The sequence below is a fragment of the Poecile atricapillus genome, chromosome 5, assembly GCF_030490865.1.
Source record: "Poecile atricapillus isolate bPoeAtr1 chromosome 5, bPoeAtr1.hap1, whole genome shotgun sequence".
NCBI classification, from domain to species: domain Eukaryota; kingdom Metazoa; phylum Chordata; class Aves; order Passeriformes; family Paridae; genus Poecile; species Poecile atricapillus.
The window spans coordinates 10,346,119-10,370,105 of record NC_081253.1 but is presented as its reverse complement, the minus strand read 5'-3'; the positions used below and the strand labels follow the sequence as shown (position 1 = coordinate 10,370,105).

At 38.4% G+C, this 23,987-nt stretch overlaps 1 protein-coding gene across 1 annotated transcript in view; it reads right to left on the bottom strand.

Annotated features, from left to right (window-relative positions):
* The window catches only part of MYLK (myosin light chain kinase), a 195,829-nt gene that overhangs the window by 42,899 nt on the left and 128,943 nt on the right, over nucleotides 1-23,987 (bottom strand). The window contains exons 17-21 of the mRNA XM_058839679.1: nucleotides 19,995-20,111; nucleotides 16,559-16,639; nucleotides 5,408-5,458; nucleotides 3,692-3,819; nucleotides 201-354 (exon numbers count right to left, since the gene is read on the bottom strand). Of these exons, the coding sequence (XP_058695662.1) occupies nucleotides 201-354; nucleotides 3,692-3,819; nucleotides 5,408-5,458; nucleotides 16,559-16,639; nucleotides 19,995-20,111 (531 nt within the window). The remainder of the gene's footprint in view (nucleotides 1-200; nucleotides 355-3,691; nucleotides 3,820-5,407; nucleotides 5,459-16,558; nucleotides 16,640-19,994; nucleotides 20,112-23,987) is intronic.

Here is a 23,987-nt window from a genome sequence, read left to right as displayed (position 1 = left end):
ATAAACACAGTACAGCCCTACTGAGCTTGCTTATAATCCTTATTACAATATCACTGTCAATTTTTTTTAAACACTAGCTTTTATTTCAGTCTTCTTAACTGACTATTTTATTTAACCTGCTGCATATCATTATATAAAATGCAAATGCAGTCTGATGTCTGAAGAATAAATATATAAATAAAATATTATTATGGACTTACCAACAACTGTAAGGTTGACTTGTGCTTGTCTGCTGCCAAGTTTGTTCTCTACAACTAGGGTGTAACATCCACAGTGTTCCTGCTTTGTTGATGATATTGTTAGCTTGCTGCTGTTTTCAGCATTCTCAATTTTAATATATTCATTTTCTTGAATCTGCCAAATAAAAAGTAAAATTATGTGATAGATTCCTTTCTATCTGAAAGAGCTCAAAGCACAATACAATGTTAGCATATTGTGTGTTGGCTGCAGATAACTCTATTACAGAAGTGAGTTTGTGCAGCTGGTAAACTGTAATCAACACAAATAATCTAGAAATGCAGTGGAACATTACAATGGCTCGTGTCCTGCAAAGGCCATAGGGAGCACTGGTGTTGCTGGAACCCCACTAAGGAACAGGAGTGTCACTTTTTTACTTCTCTTTGACAGGCTGAAAGTGCAAACTGTGCAATTGTCAAAAGAGCAAAGTTTGGTCTCGCATATCTTAGAGAAACCGCAGTGGAACAAAGGTTTAACTCATTTGCCATTCCCACTCAGAGGCCCAACATGCAGACCATCCATAGCTGTGACTTTTGCCCTCTTGTTTTAACCAGGCTTATTCTGCACTTCCACACAAACCAGGGTAAGAGTTTCTTGGGTTTGAACAGCGGAAGACAATGTATGAAATGGAGATAGAACACTACAGCTCTACAGAGAGACATTCAAAGAGCAGATTGAGCTTTCCCATAGCAATCTTATTTTCTGGAGAAGCAAAAATCCAAATCTCTGCTGAGTACCATAGGCATATTATGAACTAGTTTTTAATTGAAACGGAGCTATCATAGCATAAACGGCCAAGGTGACTTAGATTTTAATCAGCATTAGCTTGAGACATGACAGTTCTTTAAAAACCTCATAATGCTTCACTGCAATTATAGAAGCTGTACACTGTGTTCTTATGAAACAGACAACATAATGTCAATGCCCTTCTTCCTCCCACCACTTCCTTCTTAGATAAGTGACTCTTCCAAGCCATTCTCAGAATTTAATTAAAAATGAAGACTATTTAGCTTGCCTTATCTTGTCCCATATATTCAGAGAAGAAATCAAAATTTTCGGAACAGGACCTTCCCTGCTCTTTCCTCAACTGAGACAAAACACATGCACTGCTATCTGCTCAAAAGTAATATTAGAAACATTTTCCTACAATAACTCAAATAGAAAGTTATCAAATGTGATTTTGTAGGGTTAAATTATACTGAGAGTTGCTCCACCCTGCCGACATACATCTGAGATTCTAAATGGTCTTTTATATTTTGCTTCATTAAAATTAGTCATGGGGTGATAGTAGAACTAGATCTGCATTATTCAGAGAAAGCCCAGAAAGGGTACAGAGAAAGCCCTGAAGGGATGCAGGGAGATCCTTGAAAGGACAAAGAGATAGCCCTGAAAGGATGCTCAGTGGTTTGCAGTGGTTGTGGGCAGCATAGGTTGGATCCTTGGGATGCTGAAAGAAAGTCACTGGTCATGGTTAAGAAGTTTCAACAGCTGGCAGTGCTCAGTGATGGACTCAGCTAATGAAGTGGCTTTCCAAGGCTTTCTCCCCTTTAGCTCAGCACACTTCCAGCACCCCTCCACAACACTGCCACAGCACACAACAGTATGGGTCACAGATTCATGACATTCCCTTTCTTCAACCAAAAGATACTCTTTTGGAATATACCTGTGCAGGACTGTAGCTCTCCTGCACCTGAGGGAATGAGAGGAAGAAACACGGAGAGGAGGCTGCAGCAAACAGCAGCAGGGCTGAAAACACCACTTGCTGGATCAGCTCAAATAACAACTACAAATAACTCCCAGTAAATTGTCAAAACACTTGGCTGGTTTTCACTTTTAGGACTGGGAATGGAACAGAGTTGAAATCAACCACAGTTATAGAAAAGGAAGAAATTCAAGCGTAAAACAGTATGTGGTGAAGTGAAAAATAAAGCAAAATTATGGTGCAGCACAGGATGCAGTAAGTGGCTCCCCTTTTAAATTAATAAATGAGAGACTGCTGCCCTCACTTGTCCTCCTGCAGTGTTTGGTAACCTTCCTGAATTTTTTTCTTTTGTATCTCATACACCAGAATAAATAATTTAAACATTTTTATCATTTTAATTTATGATTTTGCAATACTTCACTTTGTCTCATAGTGGATAACTAAAGAAGAAACTAAAGATAGTAAAAATAGCATTTTAAAAAGGAGAAAATATCTTGGATCTGATAGGGGCATTAGGAGCTGCTATTCCTTGTTATCACATAGATCTTGCATATAAAAAAAGGCCTTAAAATCTAGGTAAATAGGATTGTCGTATTCAACAATGAACTCAGCATTCTGCACAAAACAGAAACTCACTTTTGAGGGGTACATTTTACCTAAATGTTAAGACAGAGCTTAGCAAAATCTAACACAATGTCATTGAAGCTTCTGAGATGTATTTTTTTGTGGAAAGCAGTGGTTAACTCTAGTCTTGAAGCTAAAGAAATTTAAGGAAATAGAAGAGTTCAAGAACATTCCCCCCCCCCCCCCCCCCCCTTTTATTTTGAGTTAGCAAGGACTGGACTCTGGAATACCCTTTGCACTTACAAACTGTTTTGAATTCTTTCAATTAAATGCTGACATGTCTGGATTTAGAGTCTAAACTTCCTTCTAGGAGGAGATGTTTTTATTTGTGTTCTATAGAGTGCATAACAAGTTCAGAACAAAATAAACAGAACAGCAGCTACAGTAGATATTTATATTTTCTCTGTCCTAACGTGACACTTCATCTTCCAGTCTAAACTCGCATATTCAGTTTTTTGATTTAAAGTGATTTTAAACAGCTTTGTTAAAGCAACTCCCTTTAGACACTGCCCTTATGTGATACAGTTTGAAGATATTCAAGTAGAAGGAACTTTAAACCTAGAGAGTGAGGGTGCTGATGGCATGAATTGCTCTTGTGCCCTGTGTGGTGACATTTCTGTTGCAAGACAATTCACTCAAGTTTTTTATAAGGTATTTTGACCCTCTGACATAACTTTAGACCCAGAATCAACAAAGAAAAGGCCATTTTCAAAGGAGAGAAATGTCCCCTGTGAGAGATACTTTTCAGACACCTGTATCTTTCCCATCACTTATCCTTTAATTCGAAATCTAAGACTTTTCTCAAAGAAACTATCATTTGTTACAGGAGGGGACAGGCAGCAAAGGGTCTAAACTGTAGCAAGAAAGATTTGGGTTTGGCATTAGGATAAAGATTCTATATAAATAGATATATAAACACTGCAATAATTTGCTAATGAAGGTTGTGAAATCTTAATCAGTGAAATGTTTTCAGTAGAGGTGAGGAAAGCATCTTCAGGAACAACATGGATTTTGCCAATTTCTTGGGAAGGGAGATGGAAAAATAGGAGATGGAAAAATGGGAGATAGTCATTCCAGCTCTGCTTTTTCAATGATTGCTAGAAGAGCAAAGAGCAGAAAACAATTTACCTGCTTACGGAATTTCATCCAGGTGCAAGTTATGGGTGCTGTTCCTACCACCTTGGCAAACAATTCCACTGATTCGCCTGCACGGACTTTTCTGTCTTCTGGGAACTGAGTGATCTGAGGAGGAGCAGCTGAAGAGAAAAATAAAATAAAATATCCCTTTAAATGACTAAAAGTTTTCTTAAAATTCAAACACATACATTTCTCAGCTCTGCTGTTTCAGAGCAGCATTTGAAATCCAAATTAGCAGTTACCTGTTGCTTGCGATGAAAAAAATTCTGTGGATTTGTTAATTCTAGGGGAGTGAAGCAATAACAATTTACCCATCCAAAGTTTGCTCATTCAAGACCAAGGTGCAAGCATACAAAAGACAAAAACATTGGCACCTACCATCAAGTCCAAATACAAAGTTTATGAAATTTTGTTGTGGGTTTTTTCAGAAAATCTTCTTTTGAGCTCTGTATTTTTGAAGAATGGCTCCAGCTACCTTCTTACCAATTTGCATGTGTTGAAGGGGTCTGCAAACCTGCTCCCTGATGTCATCAACAGAATTCAGAACATTTAAGACTCAAAATCTACCTATGAGGATTCTGGCTTCAGTAGCCAGATAAACACTATGTGGCACAGAAACATCATGAGAGACAATGAAGGCAACTGATGTCTTTCTCCATTAAGCTAAATTTTGCCATGAGTGATAATGTATCTTTTTATTTGTGTACCACGGTGCTTCCTTTAAACCTTGCAGTCCCATTCATTGCCCTCTATTAATGAATCAGGCATTCCTCCTTCTCTTCCCTCTCACTGCCTGAGTATCAATAGATGGCAGAACATCTCCTGCTAACAGTGCTCCTTCCTGGCTTTAGGCTGTGCTGCTCAGAGTGTCAGACCTCTGGTAGCTGCTAAGCACAGATGCCAGAAATATCATAGGCTAGACAACTCCAGGGTGAAACCTATACTGTTGATTACAAAAGCATTGTGATAAAAAAATTATTCTTGTGTGTGTGTACTGGAGAGGAAGGGGGCAGACTTGAGGACATATTGACAGAAATGGTAAGAGGCATTCCCTAATATTACAATGACCTCACTGCCAAATCTAACATTCTTTACAAAGCACAGGGCTATTGTGCATGAAAAAAGTGCTTTATTTTCCTTTTCAAAGTAATTAAAACAAAATGGGTTTCCTTCAGCTCTAGTCTTGACCTTTTAAAAGTGTTTTTGTTTTGAAAGTATCTGAAGGAAACTAGGCTGAAGTGTAAATCTGGCACAGAAAGCAGCTTGAACAGTTTAAAAGTCTGATGAAGTTTTAAGACACTGAAAAGAGGTTCCCATAGAGGAAATTTCCTTGTAACTTTTAGTATAGATAGCATTGCCTCGGAGACTGCAAACACACAAACAGGTTACCATAACACAGTGATGAGGAACAGTAAAATCTATCACCTTCTCTGTGGTAGCTGCTCATGGAGAGGATTCTGTGATACACAGAAAAATTCCTTTCACAGAAAGCCAAGGTTTGTTGTGGATATGCAAAAGGGCATAAGTTACACACTACTGACACTTTGTAGGCTCTTGCTACAGTCTGTCTGAGAGTATTTTTTGGATGCTCATAATTTAATTCTTATACAGTGTAAACAAGTTTGACTTACCTACCATTTAATCACATATTCAAACAAACTTAGTAGGCAAAGAGCTGCGCTGCTAAATGTGGGTGGCACAAATTACCTGCTTTTGGAGGAGTCTTTGGAGCTGGTTTCTTCTTCACTGTTGCTTCACCTAGTTAAAAAAAAACAAAACAAACAACAAAGCATGTGAATTCAAAGGTGAGCTTTGCAAGGTACCAGACTAACCACAAACTTCTACAGCAAAGCTTTGTTGACACTTGAAAATATAATACGTTCTTTCAGCATATTAAACTAAAGAATTAAAAATACCTTTAAAACCACTTTTATTATCCTGGGTGATCCTCAGAATATTCACAGTTTAAGCTGAAACTTTTAAAAGAATCAAAGAAATCTTCTACATTCTTCCCATGATCTGTTATGATCCATTCCTTATAGCAGTTTAACAGGTGAAAACACTGGGCCAAGACCCATCTCATACTGACTTTCTGCTGAGATTTCCAGCACAATCAATGCTGAATGAGCTCAGTTAAAAGTGGGGTAGTTAACACCATGTTCTGCTTCTCATACCACTTGTGAGCTTGCAAAGAAACAGCACTACACCAAAAGTAAGTATTAGTTAGTATTACCATCCCTCTACCTCAGCCTCTTCTTAAGCAGGAACAACTTTTTGTTATATTCTCAAAAGAAAATGTCATAGCTACAAAAATATGGCTTACAACTTGAAATCTGGACCCATAAATTTTTGGAAGACAATGTTCTACAAATTGAGCAGGGTAAGTAGAAGAACAGTGGAGAAGACATAAGTAGAAAATGGCTATTAACTATTTTTCACAAAACAAGGAGGCCACCCAATTAAATTACCAGACAGCAGGCATAAGAGAAACAGCAAATTAAATATAACATCCATAATCTGCCTTCACAAACAAGTAATGTTTTATAATACAGAAACATAAGCAGGTTCAAAAGGACAAATTCAGAGGAGTTATGTATAGTGGTGGCCTTTAAACACAACAGTCTGGATGCCTTCAAACCACTGAATTCCAGAAGTGAAGGAGTTCATTCCTTTTACAGCACTCTCTTTTTGCCTGCTATTCTAAGCATCCTGGTCAGAGAATGGCCTCTGCTGTGAAAGAACATTTCTTATTTTCTTATGCTCAACTAGGCAGCATGATTGAAGTAGTCTGGCTTTTAAGATGTTATTGCCTCCAACGGAAGCAGCATGTGCTAAGTGCTTTTGAGTATCTGGCAGACTGTACAGAGGTGCCTAGTGATAGTCATAACAGATGCAAAAGTTCTGAATTTTTTGGTCCATTCTTTTATTTTCTTATTTAGTTATTTCAAATTAGAAAGACAATGAGCAGCAAAATATCCCCCTGATTTCACCAAATGAATGAGAACATTTTTTTTTTATTTTAAGCCTTTTGGTTGCAGCAAACTACAAGCTGTGCATGATAGCTTGGAACACATCATGTGATGCTCCATGAAACTCAGAAGCCATGAGCTGCAAAACCACTGTGGAAGTCTAATGCTATATCTCAAACAACAGATTGCTTTTTAGCGTAACTGGAGATAGTAGGTGATAGTAGGTAAAGACCAAATGACTTTAAAAATATCTAATGGCTTAGCTGTCAGCAACAGTGGTTATTCAGTTCATTCTGAAGAACTTTATGCAGTGAATACAGGAAAGTTTCTTTCCACCTTCTTTCCATTTTTAATTAATTTTTCCTAAAAGTATGCTTGGCTGTGCTCTGAATTTATTGATGTTGTAGCAACCAGAAACACAAAAATGGAGAGGTTGGATATTCTCACAGTACTTATTGCTGAGACAAAAAAGAATAGTTGGGTATTTCCCAAAGAAGCCTTTCTTTGACAGCTGCCAGCCCAACAGAACTACTTAAAGGTTTAGATGAGTTCTTGTGAGGCATTGTTCCCAGTATTACTGGACTACCAGGCTGTAAGCAAGGTATCTGTCCTGCCACATCTTCCATGGGGCATAACCCTCTTTAAAGTGAGCACAACTGCTCATTAAAGGGACACATTTACTTCTTGGGCCACCAACAGAGTGACATACCCTGGCTGCTGTGGTAAGTGACAGCAAATGTATTTCTACATACTCTTTCCTGCCCAAGTTGTACAAGAAAAGGCAGCAAGTGGTGTTTTCAGAGCAGCTTTCCTCTTTGTCCATGGTGTGGTCACACCCTGAGCTGAACCTCTTATTTCAGGTTGGAGCCACATTATGTGGCTGAAACTATGTACATGCTCAGGTGCCAGCTGGAAGGCCTGTAGAGTCTGGCCTCTCATTTGCTCTTAAACATCCCTGTTAATGGAAATAACCCATTAGTTACTCATTAGATGCATAACCCCACGTAAACTCACTCAGTTATATCGTTTAGAAACACGTAAACATTTTTGTTTGTGTGTGTGCTGTATTTGACATCAGATTCTCTGCTTTTCTCTAAACTGAAATGAAGTAGCTGTTGGGTCTCTTCTCAGAGCTGCTGTGGCTTTTAATTCAAGCTACAATGACAGGAATTTGATTGCTTCCACACTCCATTAAGCCTGATATGAACAAAGAGCAAAAAGGATGAAGAAGCACCATTTGTCAAGTGCCATCTTGGGTTGCAGATACTGCTGCTATTTTTTGTGAAAAAAAGCAAATTCCTCAATCCAGTATGATTTTCACTCAAAGATCACCTCTTGGCCTGCACTGTGTATTCGCTGCAGTACCTTAGTTAGTAGGCAAGGTGCATGCAGACAGGAAAAACTACACTTAAGCAAGTTTAAAAGACTCTCACCTCAGTGAAGATTTCCATAGAAGCAAAGCAGAGAACATGAACTCATCACTTCATTCAGCTAGGGCACTACTTTTATATGTAAGTACAATTTTTTTAGTTTAAATTTTAGTTTATACCCACCAAGACATTATATTCACTTAACTGAGGATATATGGACTGTCACTGGACTTCATCAAACCATGCAGATTGCCAAGGGTTGCTGGAAGGTCTGGCTGAATATCCCGTTTTTCAGACACAAATAGCCCTGAGCAGAAATGAAAGGCTGGGGCAGGGTGGAAGGGGATGAGTGCAAGGACAGGTCTCTGGCTCTGTGTAGTTGGGTTCTTTGGCTAATAGTGTCCAGTCCACTGTTCTTAGATCTTCCTTAAGAATACTAGCTCATCTTATATATCTCTTTTGAAATGTAACTTCTTTTTTTTTTTTTTTTTAAAGACTGCTGGAGACAGTTAGTGAAAAAATCTAATAAGATTACTCAAAGTTGACAAGGTCAAATGACTGTTTTCATTAAAATATTTGAGCCTCTTGGAAATGTTAGCTCAAGTCTGCTTCTGCTGCATTTTTTTTTTTTATTTTCTTAAAGATGGTTTGTCTTTCTTTTGGTATTTACACTGAAATAGGCTGATGCTGAAAATCAGCCTGGAAGTAATATTTCCCCCTTAAATGAATCTGCCTCCTGGAAACAACATAAACATTACAAGGCAGGTTTGTCTCTTACAGAGCTTGTTTTTGAGTGGGGGGACATAAAGCAAAAAGGGGAGAAACCCCATACAGGCTGGTAGCTGCCAGACATTTGGTCGTGCTCTTCCTTTCCCTGATGGTGCAGTAGTGAGAGCAGATATGCTCAGAAGCCTCCGTCTCTCTTTTTTGCTTCCCTTTTTTGGAATTTTACTAAAAATAGGAATAGCCCTCCCCTGAAATGGCTCTCTGCACAATTTGCTTTCATAAAGCATGAAGTGAAACTCTTAGGATCTGAAAAAAACATCAGTACTCAAGATAATATTTCCAACCAATCCATAATTCCTACTGTCATCCCTGAGGGACATGCCTGAAATTATGTGCATGTCTTCTGTAGTGATAGATTTCAGCACCTGGCAAACAAATACAGTTAATACCTAACTCAATTAACATAAGGAATAAGACCTATCCCAGTATCTGTCTGCTTGTGGAACAACCTCATTTTAGCTCAGGAGAGTAGAAGGGTTAATGACATACTCTCATACTACAAGACACATAACAAACAATTTTCCCCTCATGCAAAACATGTCAAGATTTCATATTCTTAGAGGAACTAAATTGGGATTTTTTTCAGTGTTTTTAGAGTTCAAGAGAAACTGAAAAAAGAAGTAATGTCTGTAATGTGTCAGACACCATGATAAGAATATTATTTATGGAAAATTTATGGAAAGCCCAGATTCAAGTATCTGTTCCTTCTTCCCCATCTCACTTGGATCCTTCAGGCTTGTGGGATGTGAGATCATGAGGTTTCTCTCTCCCCCATGGAAATGAATGAATCCCAGTGTAACCCCCTTCAGACCCTTCTGGGGACAGATATAAGGGTCTGAATCAAAAGTGGCTCTTCTCTCTCAAGCTTCACTACTGCCTACTTTGCCAGAAAGCATGGGATGACTGAGAGCAAGAAGTACAGAAAAAAATGAAACATTTGGTCTTGTGGTCAAAGTAATCAATGATAAAAGACAAAACATCATTACCTACAAGTTTATTCATACATTCATGAACCTGTGCTAATTGCTAGAGAGGAAAATGACAGACACAATGCACTGAACACCAGTGGCTTGAAAACTTCATCAAGATTTAAGTTTAAACAGTTTCACTTCATTGCATCTCAAAGAGCAAATTTCCTATGCTTCCAAATAACTGTTTAGTGTCTAAATACAATAAAACAGAAAGCAGCTCTGGCTAAAATTTGATGACAAGCAGGAATTAGAAAACTTAATTCCATGCAAGTCAGTTATTTGAGTTTATGTGCTTCATAACAGTTTTTTAAAGCTTTTCTTTTATTTTTCATTAAAAAAACCTGTCATTTTGTTGCAACATCCCATATTTAGTTTCTAAATCATGCAGAGATTGTCCTCTAATTGAGAAATATACAGTGTCTGCCTTTTGAAAACAAAAATAAAACCCAGGAAATACTCACTTTTGCATTCCAGTCAAGAAAGAGCTAGCAAATACCAGCACACTCAGAGCTTCAATAATATGATCTGGTACACTGAAAATAACTCAGTATTTTAAAACAGCTCAGCTAAAGGAATAAACAATTCCATAGCAGTTTAGTAGCACAGTTCTTGAGCAACTTCTACAATTAAACCAAATCTGAGCAGTGCAGAAGAGATCCAGTATGAAATACAGCTCACAAACAGCCCAGACCATGTAAAATGCTCTAAAAGCTCTGGCAGGAGCAAGACAGCAAGGTTAGTTTCTTAAGGGTAAGTTTAATTTTTACGTTTTTTATGTCCTGGGAGAACATGTTGAATTAGACACTAAAGAGTTGTACCCAAGTGTGTAGGGAGAGGAATGTAAGGTTGGTTACTATCCTGCTACCCAGTCTGTGCCATAGGAAAACACTGCCAAGTCCCCTGGGTATTCAGGAGCTCCAAATGGTTTCAGTGGCAAAAGCTAGGTGCTATATGCTTTTGGACAGTAATTAAGCCAGTGGATTTAGGTCCCTGTTATATAAAGAAGAAACTTAGTGCTTCTATTATATGCCTCAGATGTGCAATTTCTAGCCAACTGACTTAACTGGAAATTAATGAAGTGTAACACCTCTTCAGTTCAAGGCCACATTGCAAAAACTATTCATTGTTCCCTGCATAGGGCAGTCAGTAAACATTTCTGTCTTCTTCAGTCAACATACAGATATGTAGGATGGACTCCATGAAATACACATGGAAAATACTGTTCTGTGCCAGTGTTAACTCAGAAAATATCAGTACGATGATAGCTGTAAAGTAACTTGGCAGAGATTCAAAACGCATGCCCAGCATTAGAGAAACGGTGCTGAACTGGGCACTCAGGAGAAGAGATCTGGACAACAAATTAGTGTTTCTCTATTGCTCATTTTAAACATAAAAACAGATTTGTTTTTCATCTATGGAAGCAACCAACCTTCAGAGCCAGCAGGTTAAATCTTGCATTGCCTTTTTGCCTCAGCCCGACTTGGCTGTCAGGCCTTGTGGCACAGCTATTCACTATTGGACCCTGAGACTCAGGAATTAAGGTAGCACCTTTCACAATTTAGAGTGTCAGAGAAATTCTATTTAGGTCTTAAAAACAGCTAATGGCAATGTGATTTACATGTACTAAGAGCAGAATTTTCAGCTTAGGAAAAAAGATGAATTTTTCCTTGAAAAGCTTGGTTAGAGGCTTCTCTGACAATGTAATTCATATTGCTCCAACACACTAAGTACTTGCAGTCACTGTGCAGAAAATGTCTTGGGTCTCACAACAGCCAGGAGAAGAGCAGCACGAGCCTTCTGGGGAATGAATGGGACTGAGAGAATGGCTTGGACAGCCTCACTGACCCTCAAGAGCATCTCAGACCATCCCAGTGACCAAAGAGGTCAGCAGCAGTCACAGATCACAGCTGCTACCCAGTGCCCACATTTCTGCAATTAAAAGAACATCTCTGACCAGAACAGTCACTTCCTTAGTAATTGAGTTTTTCACTTAGAAAGTGGCAGGTTTTACACTTAGGACAAAACAATCTGTCATGAAATGAAGATTTTGAAACATTTCTTATTTATCAATGCCACGATTCATATTATTTTCATAGAATGGAAATCAATAGAAAACTTGAAGTGTTTCCTGGTTTAGTTATATATTAACTAAATTGGACACACCAAGTTTAATGTTTTAATAACATTTTCTTAAAAGGGTACTTGCAGACTTGGATTCTCTGACAAGATTGTTTATTGAAGAGTAAGTAAGAGAACTGCGTGCTAATCACTTGGCTACTGACTCATAATTTTTCCATGGTGATTAACACTTAAATTCTCCTTACTATGGACAAGAATATCTCCCTACTAAGGAAATGAGTATATTAACATAATAAGGGGTCCTGTTTAGCATATTTACTTTTATGGCCCATTTTTCCAGAGATGTCACTGCTCAGCTTTGCATTCAAGTACAAATAATGTTAAAAATTCAGATCTGGAGAGGTAACAATGAAACCTTCCAGAGGATTTGATCTGGACAGTGTCAGTGGTGACATTTTATTAATAACCATCAGCAAGGAAATACAGCTGTCTAACCAAAAATGCGTTTGACATGAAATCAAATGTTTTGATTTAGTAGCACATATAAAAGATTTCTATCAGCAAGCTACAAAATACTGCTAAATAGCTTGCAGGTATGTAGACAAAGTCGTTTTCTTTGATGTAACTTTATTTTTAACTGAGTAGAAGAACTTATATTTGTGCAGTCAAACTCTGCTGGGTCAGCCCTTCAATGTATGTGGTCTGGATATGAGAACAGTGGGTTTAAGAAGTATTACTCAGATGAGGGAATCTGGGATATCCTGTTAGGTTTTCATAATAATGATTGTGACAGGTGATAATTACCATTTCTTAATATTTACTGGAAGTAGTTCTGTGAATTAGCCCTACAAAAAAACATTGGGCATTTCTTTCCAAACACTTTAATCCAATGCTTAGATTTATGAGGATTATTTTCTAAAGCATTAAAGTATTTTTTTTCCTCAGTAGCAATAAATGGGATACAGTTTCTTCCTACTATAGTAAAGTTATGTTGCATGGCTCAGCTGTGGTGAAGTTAAAAAATAGAATCTAACTGCTGTAATATTCCTTTTTCATTAGCAAATCTTTAAAAAAGCCTTTGAATAAAAGTTCCTTTGGAAAGCTCATGTTTCATGTAAACTATTGTGATGCCACTTAAAAAAATCTATACCATCTTCAATACTGCATGCAAACCAATCCTGAGACTGAGGATCAAGGAAGTTGGTAAATCTGCAAACAAATCTGCCTCACCTTGGGCTAATTCCTGCTGGCTTGGTCCTCTGCTTAAGACACGTTAAGGACAAAAAAAAGTTTGCAAATTTGGAGTAGTAATATATTTTTTTGAAAAAGTAATATCTATTTGTGAACATTCAAACCTTTATTTACTCTTAAAAATCTCAAGCAGCACTTTGATTTTTCCACAGTCTGTTGCGAGAAAAACATTTATTTAATAAGCACTGAAGATTTTGCAAGTGGCTTTGGTAATTGAAATAACCATTTCCCTTTAAGCTTAATTTGAAGTAAGTTCTAATTTCAAAGGGAAATGGGTGCCTAAATCCCTTCACGGCAGTTTCAAAGCTTTCTAGAGAAATACTCAAGTGGTGAGAATTTTTGGCTTGGTGTTTCTGCTACAGGGCTGTGTCAAGCCAGGAGACCCTTACATTACCCACTGATTGTTCCGGCATGGCATGGAGTATGCAGCATGATAAATAACGAAAGGGTCCAATTTTCCACTGCCTCTTTTAGAAGAAACGTAACACTTTATTATTCTAACTCAGTAACATTTGACATCCACTGAGTAAGGACACAAGTGACAAAGCCTGAGTCAGTGGAGTCAGTAAAGAATGAACCAGTTCCAGAGGTGCCCTTCCCCTCTTCTCTCTTTTATTTCACCCAGCTTCAAAGGTGAATCTCTTTCTTATTCTCAGAAACAGTATTATTTATTCTATTTATCCTTAGAGGGTTGCATAATTATTACTAAATTCTGGTGACACAATATTAATTCTAAGCAAAAGCAAATACATTGTAAGTTTTGTAATTTGCCAGCATGGGAGCAATCTTTCTGCAGTAAACACTGCAAGCATCCATTCAGAGATGCTGTTAATCACTGAATGACACACAGCTTCCTTCATAATGTCCTTATTCTACACCAGAATCCAGCATGTATTGCATATCAAAAGAAGCAATGCCCCAAATTCTGCTTACTATTGGATTTCTGTAGCTTACAAGCCCCAAGCTTCCAGTAATTAAATAACAGTCAGAATGAGCAGCCAAATGACCTGAGTCAGCAACTATTCTCACAGTGAGACAAATTCTACAGGTTAACATACTGACAACATTCACTCTTCCACAAAAAGAAATGTATTGATCTTCGCTTTCAGGAACCTAAAGTTAATTATTTTCCTTAAAGTTTCTACTAGGGAAAAAAAAACCTAAGGATCACTTGTAATTTATCTGAAGGGAGAAAAGGATGGCATAGCTGCTAACCATGAAATTTGACTTGCACTTCTTCAAAGAATGTGGAAAAAAATAGGGATCTTTTCCCTGAAAAGCATTTTTAAAAAGTACAGAGAATATATAGTCTCTCTCTATCCCATAGAGTATATACTGCTGTGATTGAATTCACTACTAAGAATTCAGAATCTATTCACTATTAATTCTAATCACATTATTGGGAATATTTTTTCTCTCTTTCTTGAACATCAATCTGTACACTCTACTTGCCATTAGGACTGTTGGTAACTTGATGTGACAACAAAGACCAGAAAAGATCAGAGTAAAAATATATCTCCTTATTAGACTAGGACATCTTAGTTCACAGTTATTCTCTATTAGCTTTCTTTTCAAGAGATATGCAGTAAAGATAGACTAACACCTGACTTGTAAAGCCCATTCTCTTTCAGCTAAGGAACTTCAAAATCTCTACATCTGATAAGAATTTCAGTGTAGATTGGAACTGTGTAGTCCACTGGATCTATTTTGTATATTTTTCCCCTGACAAACATACAAATAAAAACTTATTTCAGAAGACAAATACATTCCTCAGAGACTCAGATGTTAAAAAACCACCTGTGAAATCTCTGCAGTCAAATCCTTTTAAAATTAAATATGTATTTTTCAAAGCTTTTCCAAAAACTGTTTCAAAGCCCAGTTTCCTAATATTATCTCTGGTTACCTTGATGTCTACTGTGCAGCAGGAAAGATGTTTTAAAGATACTTTGAAAAACAGAGCTTATGAGAGGTTCAAGAACTTGAAACACTGAAATAATATGCCATGTAGAAAAATCATTCCCTATTATTTCAACCTTCTTTTCCCAAATATTTCTGCAGCCAGAGTTGGTCTCTTCTGTTTTGCTATCTATTTTAATTTCCACTAAAACCAGAAGCAAAAGAAGCAGGATGTGGATCAGGTCATTTATCTCCATATTTAGACTTAGTTCCCGACTCACACTTTCTCCTGGGAAAGCTGCAATTGATAACACTGCTGGGAGGATCAGTTGAAATGTGTGTGTTGTATGCATAAAAATTCAACTCAAGACACTGTTCTGTGGAGTTTTAAATGGCTTTCAAATGTTCTTTTCTATGTTCAATAACAAAGTCATTGTTCTTAATTGTTGTTTGTTATGGCACTTGAAGCTCAGGTGCAGAGGTGGAGCATGTCAGTGAGACGCTTCCCACATCCCCAAAGAGGGGCTGGAGAGAGAGTTATAATGCTCAGCCAGAAACTCAGAAATAGCTGTAGCCCAGGGCATAGTTATGTAAGTCACATTTCCAGAAGCACAATTACTACCTGTGATCATCAATCACTATAAAACTGCTCTGACTCCTGCTGAAAGCAGCTGGAAATGTTCTTGCTGGAAGACCAGATTAGAGTTTATTTGATTTTTTATTTTTTGAGACAGCTGGATAAAATATTTTGTATTTCTATTAAACCACATGTTTACATCTTTTTAAGAACTCACATGGTGGGCATCTTAGATAAAAAAAATTCAAATACCAGTTTTGATTTAAGAGATATTTGTATCCCTTAATTTCATAAGTAGTACTGGTGTTAGGAATTCCTGAAGTGACTTTATTGTGCTACCTTTACCATTTAAAGTTTCCTCTTAAGCATATGGGTGTATGCTGAGTAGCAAAAATGGGAATTTATAGCTAATTTATTATTTTAGAAAGCATTAAAAGCAAGTTAAGCATTTAGGCTTAAAAAAAAGAATGCAAAATTTGCATTACCACTTTCCATGGTCATGCCAGTAAAGGACAGATTATTCTACAGGGCATTTCAGTCAAGATGCTTTGCCTACCGATCTAGTAAAATAAGTATCTATATTTACTATATAGTATATATTTACTACTACCAATAGTAAAACTTCAGATTGTGTACACAGGACACAACACAAATTGAAGCAAACTACTCGAGTATTTCTGTGCTCTTTGAGAGGCAGCCAAAAATAAATCGGTGTCACAAGTTTATTGCACCATTATGAAAAACAGAGAGTAGAGTGGGCGAGGTCTGAACTCAGTTTGGGCTCTTATTTCTAATCCCCACATGGCAAAAACTCATTTCACATGACTTAAGTGCACAGGCTAAAGAAACAGCACAGGCTTCTGATACTGTGTCTGCAAACAGAAGGGAATGACCACAGAATCCCAAAGCACTCTTTTGTTTCCACTGAAAAGAAAGCAAATCAAATCACAGTCACTTACTCTCTGTTGGCAGCACTGGGGGAAGTGTGGTCTTAGGCTTCTTGGTCTTCTTCTCAGTAGGCTTTGAGGTCTTTGAGGCATCTGCAATCAAAACAAATAATAAAATATAAATCCTATTTGAAAATCAATAATGAAAAAGCTGTCTAATAAAAGGTTTATTTTGGATCTTTCTGCAAAGTTAGAGGAAATTGCTGTCCTTTAGGCTTTTAAGAAGAATTGTCTGCACAGATTTGCTGGAGACTCTCACATTCTGAAACAAAGACAGAGCAGAGAGAAAAAAGCCCTCTACAAAAGCAGCTGCACTAAGAACCCAAGTAAGCAGCTAGACAAGAAGTCTCATGTAGCTGATAGGTATTTTAGCTGAATAGATCAAATACAATGTGCACAAAGCTCCGTAAGGCAGTGCAGAGATAAGGGAAACAAAGCCATACAGAAACATCATTTCATTCAAAAGAATCTCTTGGCATTTCTTCTATTCCACTGTCTATGTGATCAATTCAGATTAACCCATTTTGAAGAGCAACATTTCCTCTATCAGTTTAAATTTTTCCAAGAAAACATTATTGGCTATTTGCTTATTCCTAAACAGAAACAGCAGAAGGGACACCACAGGACTGAAGTTTGATGGGTTTTAGTACTTTAACAATTGTACAGCTCTTATCCAGAAACTGCTCATCACTGCAGGCTACACCAACACCTAGGAGTCAATAAAGTTCCCTTCCATGTGTATTCCAAGTGACAGATAAATAAATAAATCCCATGAGATATAAATAAAAGGTGCAACGTTTTTAAGGTTATTCCAAGCTGAGCATGATCACAGGGCTGGAGCACTTCTCCTACAAAGACAGGCTGAGAGAGCTGGGGCAGTTCAGCCTGGAGAGAAGAGAGCTTTGGGGAGACCTTAGAGCCCCTTCCAGTGCCTAAATCGGCTTCAAGAGAGCTGGGGAGGGACTTTTCACAAGGATCTGTAGTGCCACATCAAGAAGCAATGGCTTTAAGCTGAAGGAGGCAAAGTCTAGATTAAATATTAGGAAGAAATTCTTCACTGTGAGGGTCATGAAGCACTGGCAGAGGATGTCCAAAGAGGTTGTGGACTTCCCACCCCTGGGGGTGTTCAAGACCAGGCTGGATGGGGCTTTGAGCAACCTGATCGATGGGAAGGAGTCCCTGGCCATGGTAGGGGTTGGAACAAAATGATCTTTAAGGTCCCTTCCAACACAAACCATTCTAGGATTTAATAAATGATCTAAAATGCAAATCCTAATAAGCTCTGCTTGTTATATTGTTTGATCCTGACATTTATCTTTGGAAGAAAGATTATGATTATAGATTATGATCTCAGCAATAGCTGTATCACTTTACAGCTTTCAAATATTCAGCTTCAGAGTATTTGTGAGTGAGAGAGCTGTTAGCTACCAGGGAAAAAGATGACATAAATGTTATGGAAACAGCTATTTTAGTCACCTTCCTCTAGGTGCCAGTGTGTGAAAATTCATCTAAGTTTCCTAAAAAGTTAACAGATGAAGAGAGAATCTCCTAGTAAATAATTTTGAGCAGGAGGCTGTGTGAGAGTTCAGACATTCAGATTCTACATATCTGCCAACTGAAGTCAAACATTCCTCCAATCCTGAGTTACTGATGTCAAAAGAAATATAATGATTATGGTTACTTAATCTAAAAATCAGCATCTGGAATCCTGATAGTGGACTGAAGAAGGGAGAAATCTGAACTCTTGTTTTAGATCACAATTCTAATTTTGAAATAACAGTCATCCCCTCTGCCAGTCTTAGACATGGGATATCGCATGGCGTCTTTCCGAAATAGCTGGAGTTTGCTATGGTGCCATTTGTTAAAAACCTCTTCTCAGTAGCATGCCAGTGGAGAACAAAAAAGGGAGATGAGGCAGCCAGCACAGAGGGAGGGAATGTGGTCATCCTGGTGCCACACATGATGTGAGCAGTGAGCTCCTAATGCCGTGGGTGCCACCACCACAGAAAGCCAGACAGCCGAGGTCATGGCATTCTCATCATCAGGCAAGGAGCTCACAGCTCCCATGATCAAGACTTTGCAAGCCAAGCTCTACCGGCAGCCTCCTAGAGCATGCATTTTCCAACAGGAAACTTGAAGTGGGAAATAGGCTAAGGGAAGCTTCAGAAAGAAAAGCAACTATTTGAAGGAGATCAGAAGACAGAGGAAAAACACATAAGAGACATTTAAAAGTTGCTACAGTAGCTCTAGAGAACTACTGTATGCTAAGCTTTTGATGATCTGATCCTTCAACACTTTGGATCTGTGGTGGTTAAGGTGTTTCAGGGACTATATATTGCTTAAAGCCTCTTCTTTGAACTTCATCACTGACAAAATTTATTACTTTAAATTACAGAACCATAAAAAATAGCTTATCAAATATCTAAGACAGATTACGCTCTGACCACAGTATCACAGAAGGTACTGGTATATTTACTTGTAAGTTTATGTGTAATTAATTCCTTTTCTAGTTACATGAAGACTGACCTTTAGTGAGGAGTTACAGAATCACATTCTTGCCTTGTGTCATGTAACATTAGGAAAAAACTATTTTCTTTTGTAGACCTCCTGCCATAAATACTGCATAAATACCACCACAGGAACACAGCTGTGAAGATTCAGTACCCAAGTTCTGTTACTAGGCTTGTTGTCTAGTTTTGTGTTCATTTTAGTCACAATGGAAAGTCTCAGATTATTCAAAAATAAGCTCACCAGAAGATGACTTGGTAAGAAGAACATTTGGTTACTTAAAGCCCCTTAAATAATTTAAATTCCATGGCAGCTTTTTAAGTCTATGTCTCACTCAGCCTCACCTAGGCCTTGCCCAAGACTATTTAACAAGAGTACAGTGTCATCAGCATGACCACAGCTGACAACAAATGCCTCAGTCAGTAAATTATCCATTTTCTAAAACTATGGAACACAAGGATGGTTGAGGTGCTAATTTGTTTATTTTTGCTCACTTATGCTAGAAAACCAAATGACCAAACATCTGTGAGTGCAAAGAACTGGGGAGTTGTTGAGTGAGACATGTGCCACATGCAGTCCTGAGGCAGACTGACACCCAGACTCTCCAGGGAATTCTCACTGGCTCTCAAAGGATGCACATAGCTCAGAAACAAATATTACAAGTTCAGGTTACTGCTCTAAAAAATGTCTAGAAATACAGTGGGCAGCAGCAGAAACAGATTATTCCACAAAGCATCCAGAGCCCTTGGTTCTGCACTGTCTCTCTGCTCATGCTCCGTTATGGTAGACATTGTATTACCTATTGACCAAAAAGTGCAGAAGGGAAAGGGCGTAGAGTTCTTTTTGTGTGTGTATGTAGCTCCTAAAGGTCATTATTGGGAAATAAGTTGGAAAGGAGGAAGTTCTAAGGAAGTTTTCTTGCAGCCAGCACAGTACTTACCTTCCACCACCACTTTGCAAGCACATTCAGCTTTCCCTGCTGGGTTCTCAGCTATGCACTTGTACTCGCCCCCATCCTCAGGCATGGCCTTCTCAATGGTCAGTGAGCAGAGCGTCCCTGAACAAAGGAGGGAGAGATCAAATGCATGTTAGGCTGCAGCTCACAAAACCTCAGTGCTAGTAAGGAGCAGAAGGCATCAAATGAGCCAGTCCTTCACTACAGGTGATCCTCTCTGCTAGAAAAAGCTTTCCTTAAAAATTCAATCTTACTGGAGCCTTATTTTATATATATATATTATATATAATATGTATATGATAAATAAATCAAAAATTGAATCTCATTGCTTTTTCCTAGGACCACTCCAAGTTGTTCCCTCAGCCCTGAGCTGGTTGCTAAAGGTAGGGAAGACCAGTGGCAGCACCTCTGCCACTCTTCTTTGTCTTAGAGCAGAGATCGGAAGTCCTCACTCAGGTGACTTTTTTCCAAAAAGTGCTCATAGTGTAGAACTGTAAATAAGAGGGTTTCTGTCCAATGTCCATTACCAAAGTTTTGATTCAGGCTTGTGTCTAGCACTCCCCTGAGCATCCACGTGTGGGAGAGCAGAACTTCAGCTTAGAGCCTAAGTTTAGAAACTGCACTGAAAGACATTTTCTTTTTGCTTCAACTGCCTAATGAATAACTGCCTGTAAAAAATCCATTAGAAACTCCAATATATTAATTGCAATCAAATTTATCACTGCAACAAATCCATTTCTTTTCAAACAAAACCACAAAATTTGACTTAATTGGGTTTGCAGAAACAGGATGCGACATAAGCTCGTTATTTACCAAGGGAAGCTTGGTCTGACCCAAGGGAACTACATTTCCTCTTAAAAATTAAAACTCTGTGAACACAAACAGAAGTTGTTCCCAGTAGATGGGGGATGAAGAAGAAGAACCTTGTCCCTTACTTTCACTTGCATTGCTTGGAACAATGAAGTACTTTCCTCCCCAGGGTGAACCCCAATTACAATGCTCCACACTCTCCCCTTCCAAATATCCCTCATTACGTGAAGGTGAAGTGTGGGCTTGCTTTCTCCTTCTTCACTGGAGAGCTGGGTCTGTCCCCTAAAACAGAGGTGTTGTGCACCTCTGCCCATTGCTGTAGGCCTGTTCAGAACACCTCCACCCTCCTTACCTCAGCTGCAGTAAAACCTTCCCCCTTCCTCCACTGGCCTTTCTCACAGTCATTCCGAATTAAAGAATTGAAGAGATGGATTTTTTTTCAGATGTTTGCCCTGTTTCCTGAGATGTAAGGAAATTTCCCAGCACCTTTCTCTCTATGGTAACTGGAAGCCTCCCAGAGCGCTCAACCCCAGGCTCCCCATGAAATGTATCCCCTGTGATGTGGCAGATGGCACAGGCACAGGTGACACTGGTCCATGAAAAGGATGAAAAGGACCTTGAAAGAAACTCCCCTCCATCCAAAGAACTTTGGCAGTTTACCGGTTCTCTTTTTCTCTTTGGAGATGAACTCTGTTTGTACATGGCACTTATGCTCTTGGCATTCAGATTTTTTCTCTCATTTTAAACCTGGATGTCATTATCCAAGAAAAATCTTATAAATAACATTCAAATGGATTCCAACAAATTTAGTTTGCCAGAAAAACACATCCGTTAGAAGAAAATTATTTTTTCCCCCTCTTTATCATCCTCCACAAAATCAAGCAGCTCTAAATAATGATTTTTTTTCCCCTGAGAAATGATGTGAAAAATGTCTCAGAAAAGGAGCACTGACCCCCTCACTCACATGGGCTGTGCTCAGCCAACCACAGGGGGGTAAGAAAATCCACGTGCCCTCCCTGAGGCAACGCTTTTCCATCAGTCAGGCTGAAGCCAGAAATGTCACGAGCTGCAGTTCCATTCCAAATGGAGGAGAGACAGTAGAAAAGTATTCTTGCAGGCATCTAGCAAATATAAATTCACATGTCTCTGCTGTTTAAAGAGACATTTGGAGAGCAAGCCAAAGATAACTTCCAGTCTAAGAATTTGTATAAATCTATGTAACATGATTAGAAAAGATCGCACATTGAAACCTATAGATGCTACTGAAAAAAACCATAAACTATGGAACAAAAACACACACATATGAAAGAGACCTTTAACCCCTTACTGCAGGAAAGGAACCCGGCCTGCAAGAATAACTGAATCATTAAGGGACTGGAACAATGCAGCGTTTACTTTCGCTTCTGCAGGAGTTTTCTACCTGCTCAAAAGCCCTTCCTCAACTCACTGAAGACTAATGTGACACAGGGTCACTCCTCAACACTCATTTAATGAAGTTATTTTGTGAGAAAGAGGGTGAAGGAAATCTGATTTTTTTCAAGGGCCATGTCCTTTTTCCTCCTAACTAACTCCCACCTCCCACAAGAAATAATCTCCATCCTATTTTTCTCGACTCCTTCTTTCTCCAAGGAACTCCATGGGAACAGCACACGTAAAATACATGGGGATTGCTGGGCTTCTTGCTACTGCCAGGTACAATGGTAGCAGCACTCAGAGGAGGAGTGAAGGGAAAATGAGATAATTTGGGTCACTCCCCTTTATGTAACCACTACTATTCATGGAAATGGACTACTAGGACTAGGTATGAAACTGGCCAATGGATCAGAAAGATTTGGTCAGGTTGGATCAGGAGTATAAGGGGAGGCTGAGGAAGAATGGCTGTTGAAACCTCATTTTCACAGAAAACCAGGAAAAAACCCCAAACCACCAGGCAAAACTTGATGAGACTTTGTAAGAACAGGAAACTTCCCAACCAGGCCTATATTCTGTGATCTAGAGCTAGAGTCAATTCCCGGGGCTAGAAGGCCAAATGTCTTTCAATGAAGTATTTGGTATTTCCTCTGCAAACCCCATCATGACCTGAAACAAGCTTATTTTCTCAGAACTGCTAGAAAGCCCAGACTGGTTACTCCAGTTGGGTATTCTAAAATCATGGCATTTGACAAATCCCAGTCAGCTAAAAATGTTTGCTATCTATTTTGTTCCCTCAACCCTCTAATTTTTTTAGGAACCATGCCATGGATGATCCTTAAAAATTGTCACAAAATGCAGGATTGGAATAAACATGAATACTGGAATCTACCACTTAGACAGCAGGACTGGTGCAGCTCCAGAAAAGACCTTAACAGCCACAGAAGCTGATGGTTTACTGGAGACTCTGGTTTAGATACACAAAACCTTACTCTTGAATTTTGAGCTATTAAAGGGTTCTCTGACTTACTCAAAAATAGTGCAAGACAGTTTAAAATATCTCCAGGCTTCTGCATTCTTTCCATGAAACTCCACAGAAAGTCAACCTCAGATATAAAACAAATACACAAACCAACAAAAAACAGCTCCTTAGTCTTATTCCCCACACTGGCATCTAGCTGGCCCACCTCCTGATTCCTACCCATGATGCAGACCCAAGTTTATGGCTTTCTCAAGTGTATCCCATGGTGTAAGAAAGTACTGTGGAGTATTTAGGCAATAATAATACACATTGGTCTGTGAGAAATTTTGCCTAGGAGACAATAATTTTTTAAGGAACTCATTGGCTTATAGTGCTAATTTTCTAATAAATCTCAAACTGTCTGGGCATGTTCAAATATGTGTGTCACAGTCATGTTTAAAAATGAAAAGTGGATTGACCAGGAAAATATTGACTACTGTTACAATGACAACAGAAAAACAACAGTGAAAAAACCACATGAATTTCAGAGAAGCAAATGTAATTATTGATAATTGAGTTTTAAGGAAAACAATGTAAGAAACCTACTTTCATGATTCACAACATTAGACATTTAACCAGGAAATGTATCTGTGCAAAGGTAATTTTCTTAACCTTTACTGAAAAATTAGTGATATATTAAATTTTTCTGCTTGTAGGTATTGCTACATTACTATATTAATGACATTGATTTAGGAGGAGTTAGAGCTGCCAAAATAAGGATCTCTTGAAGAAGCTGA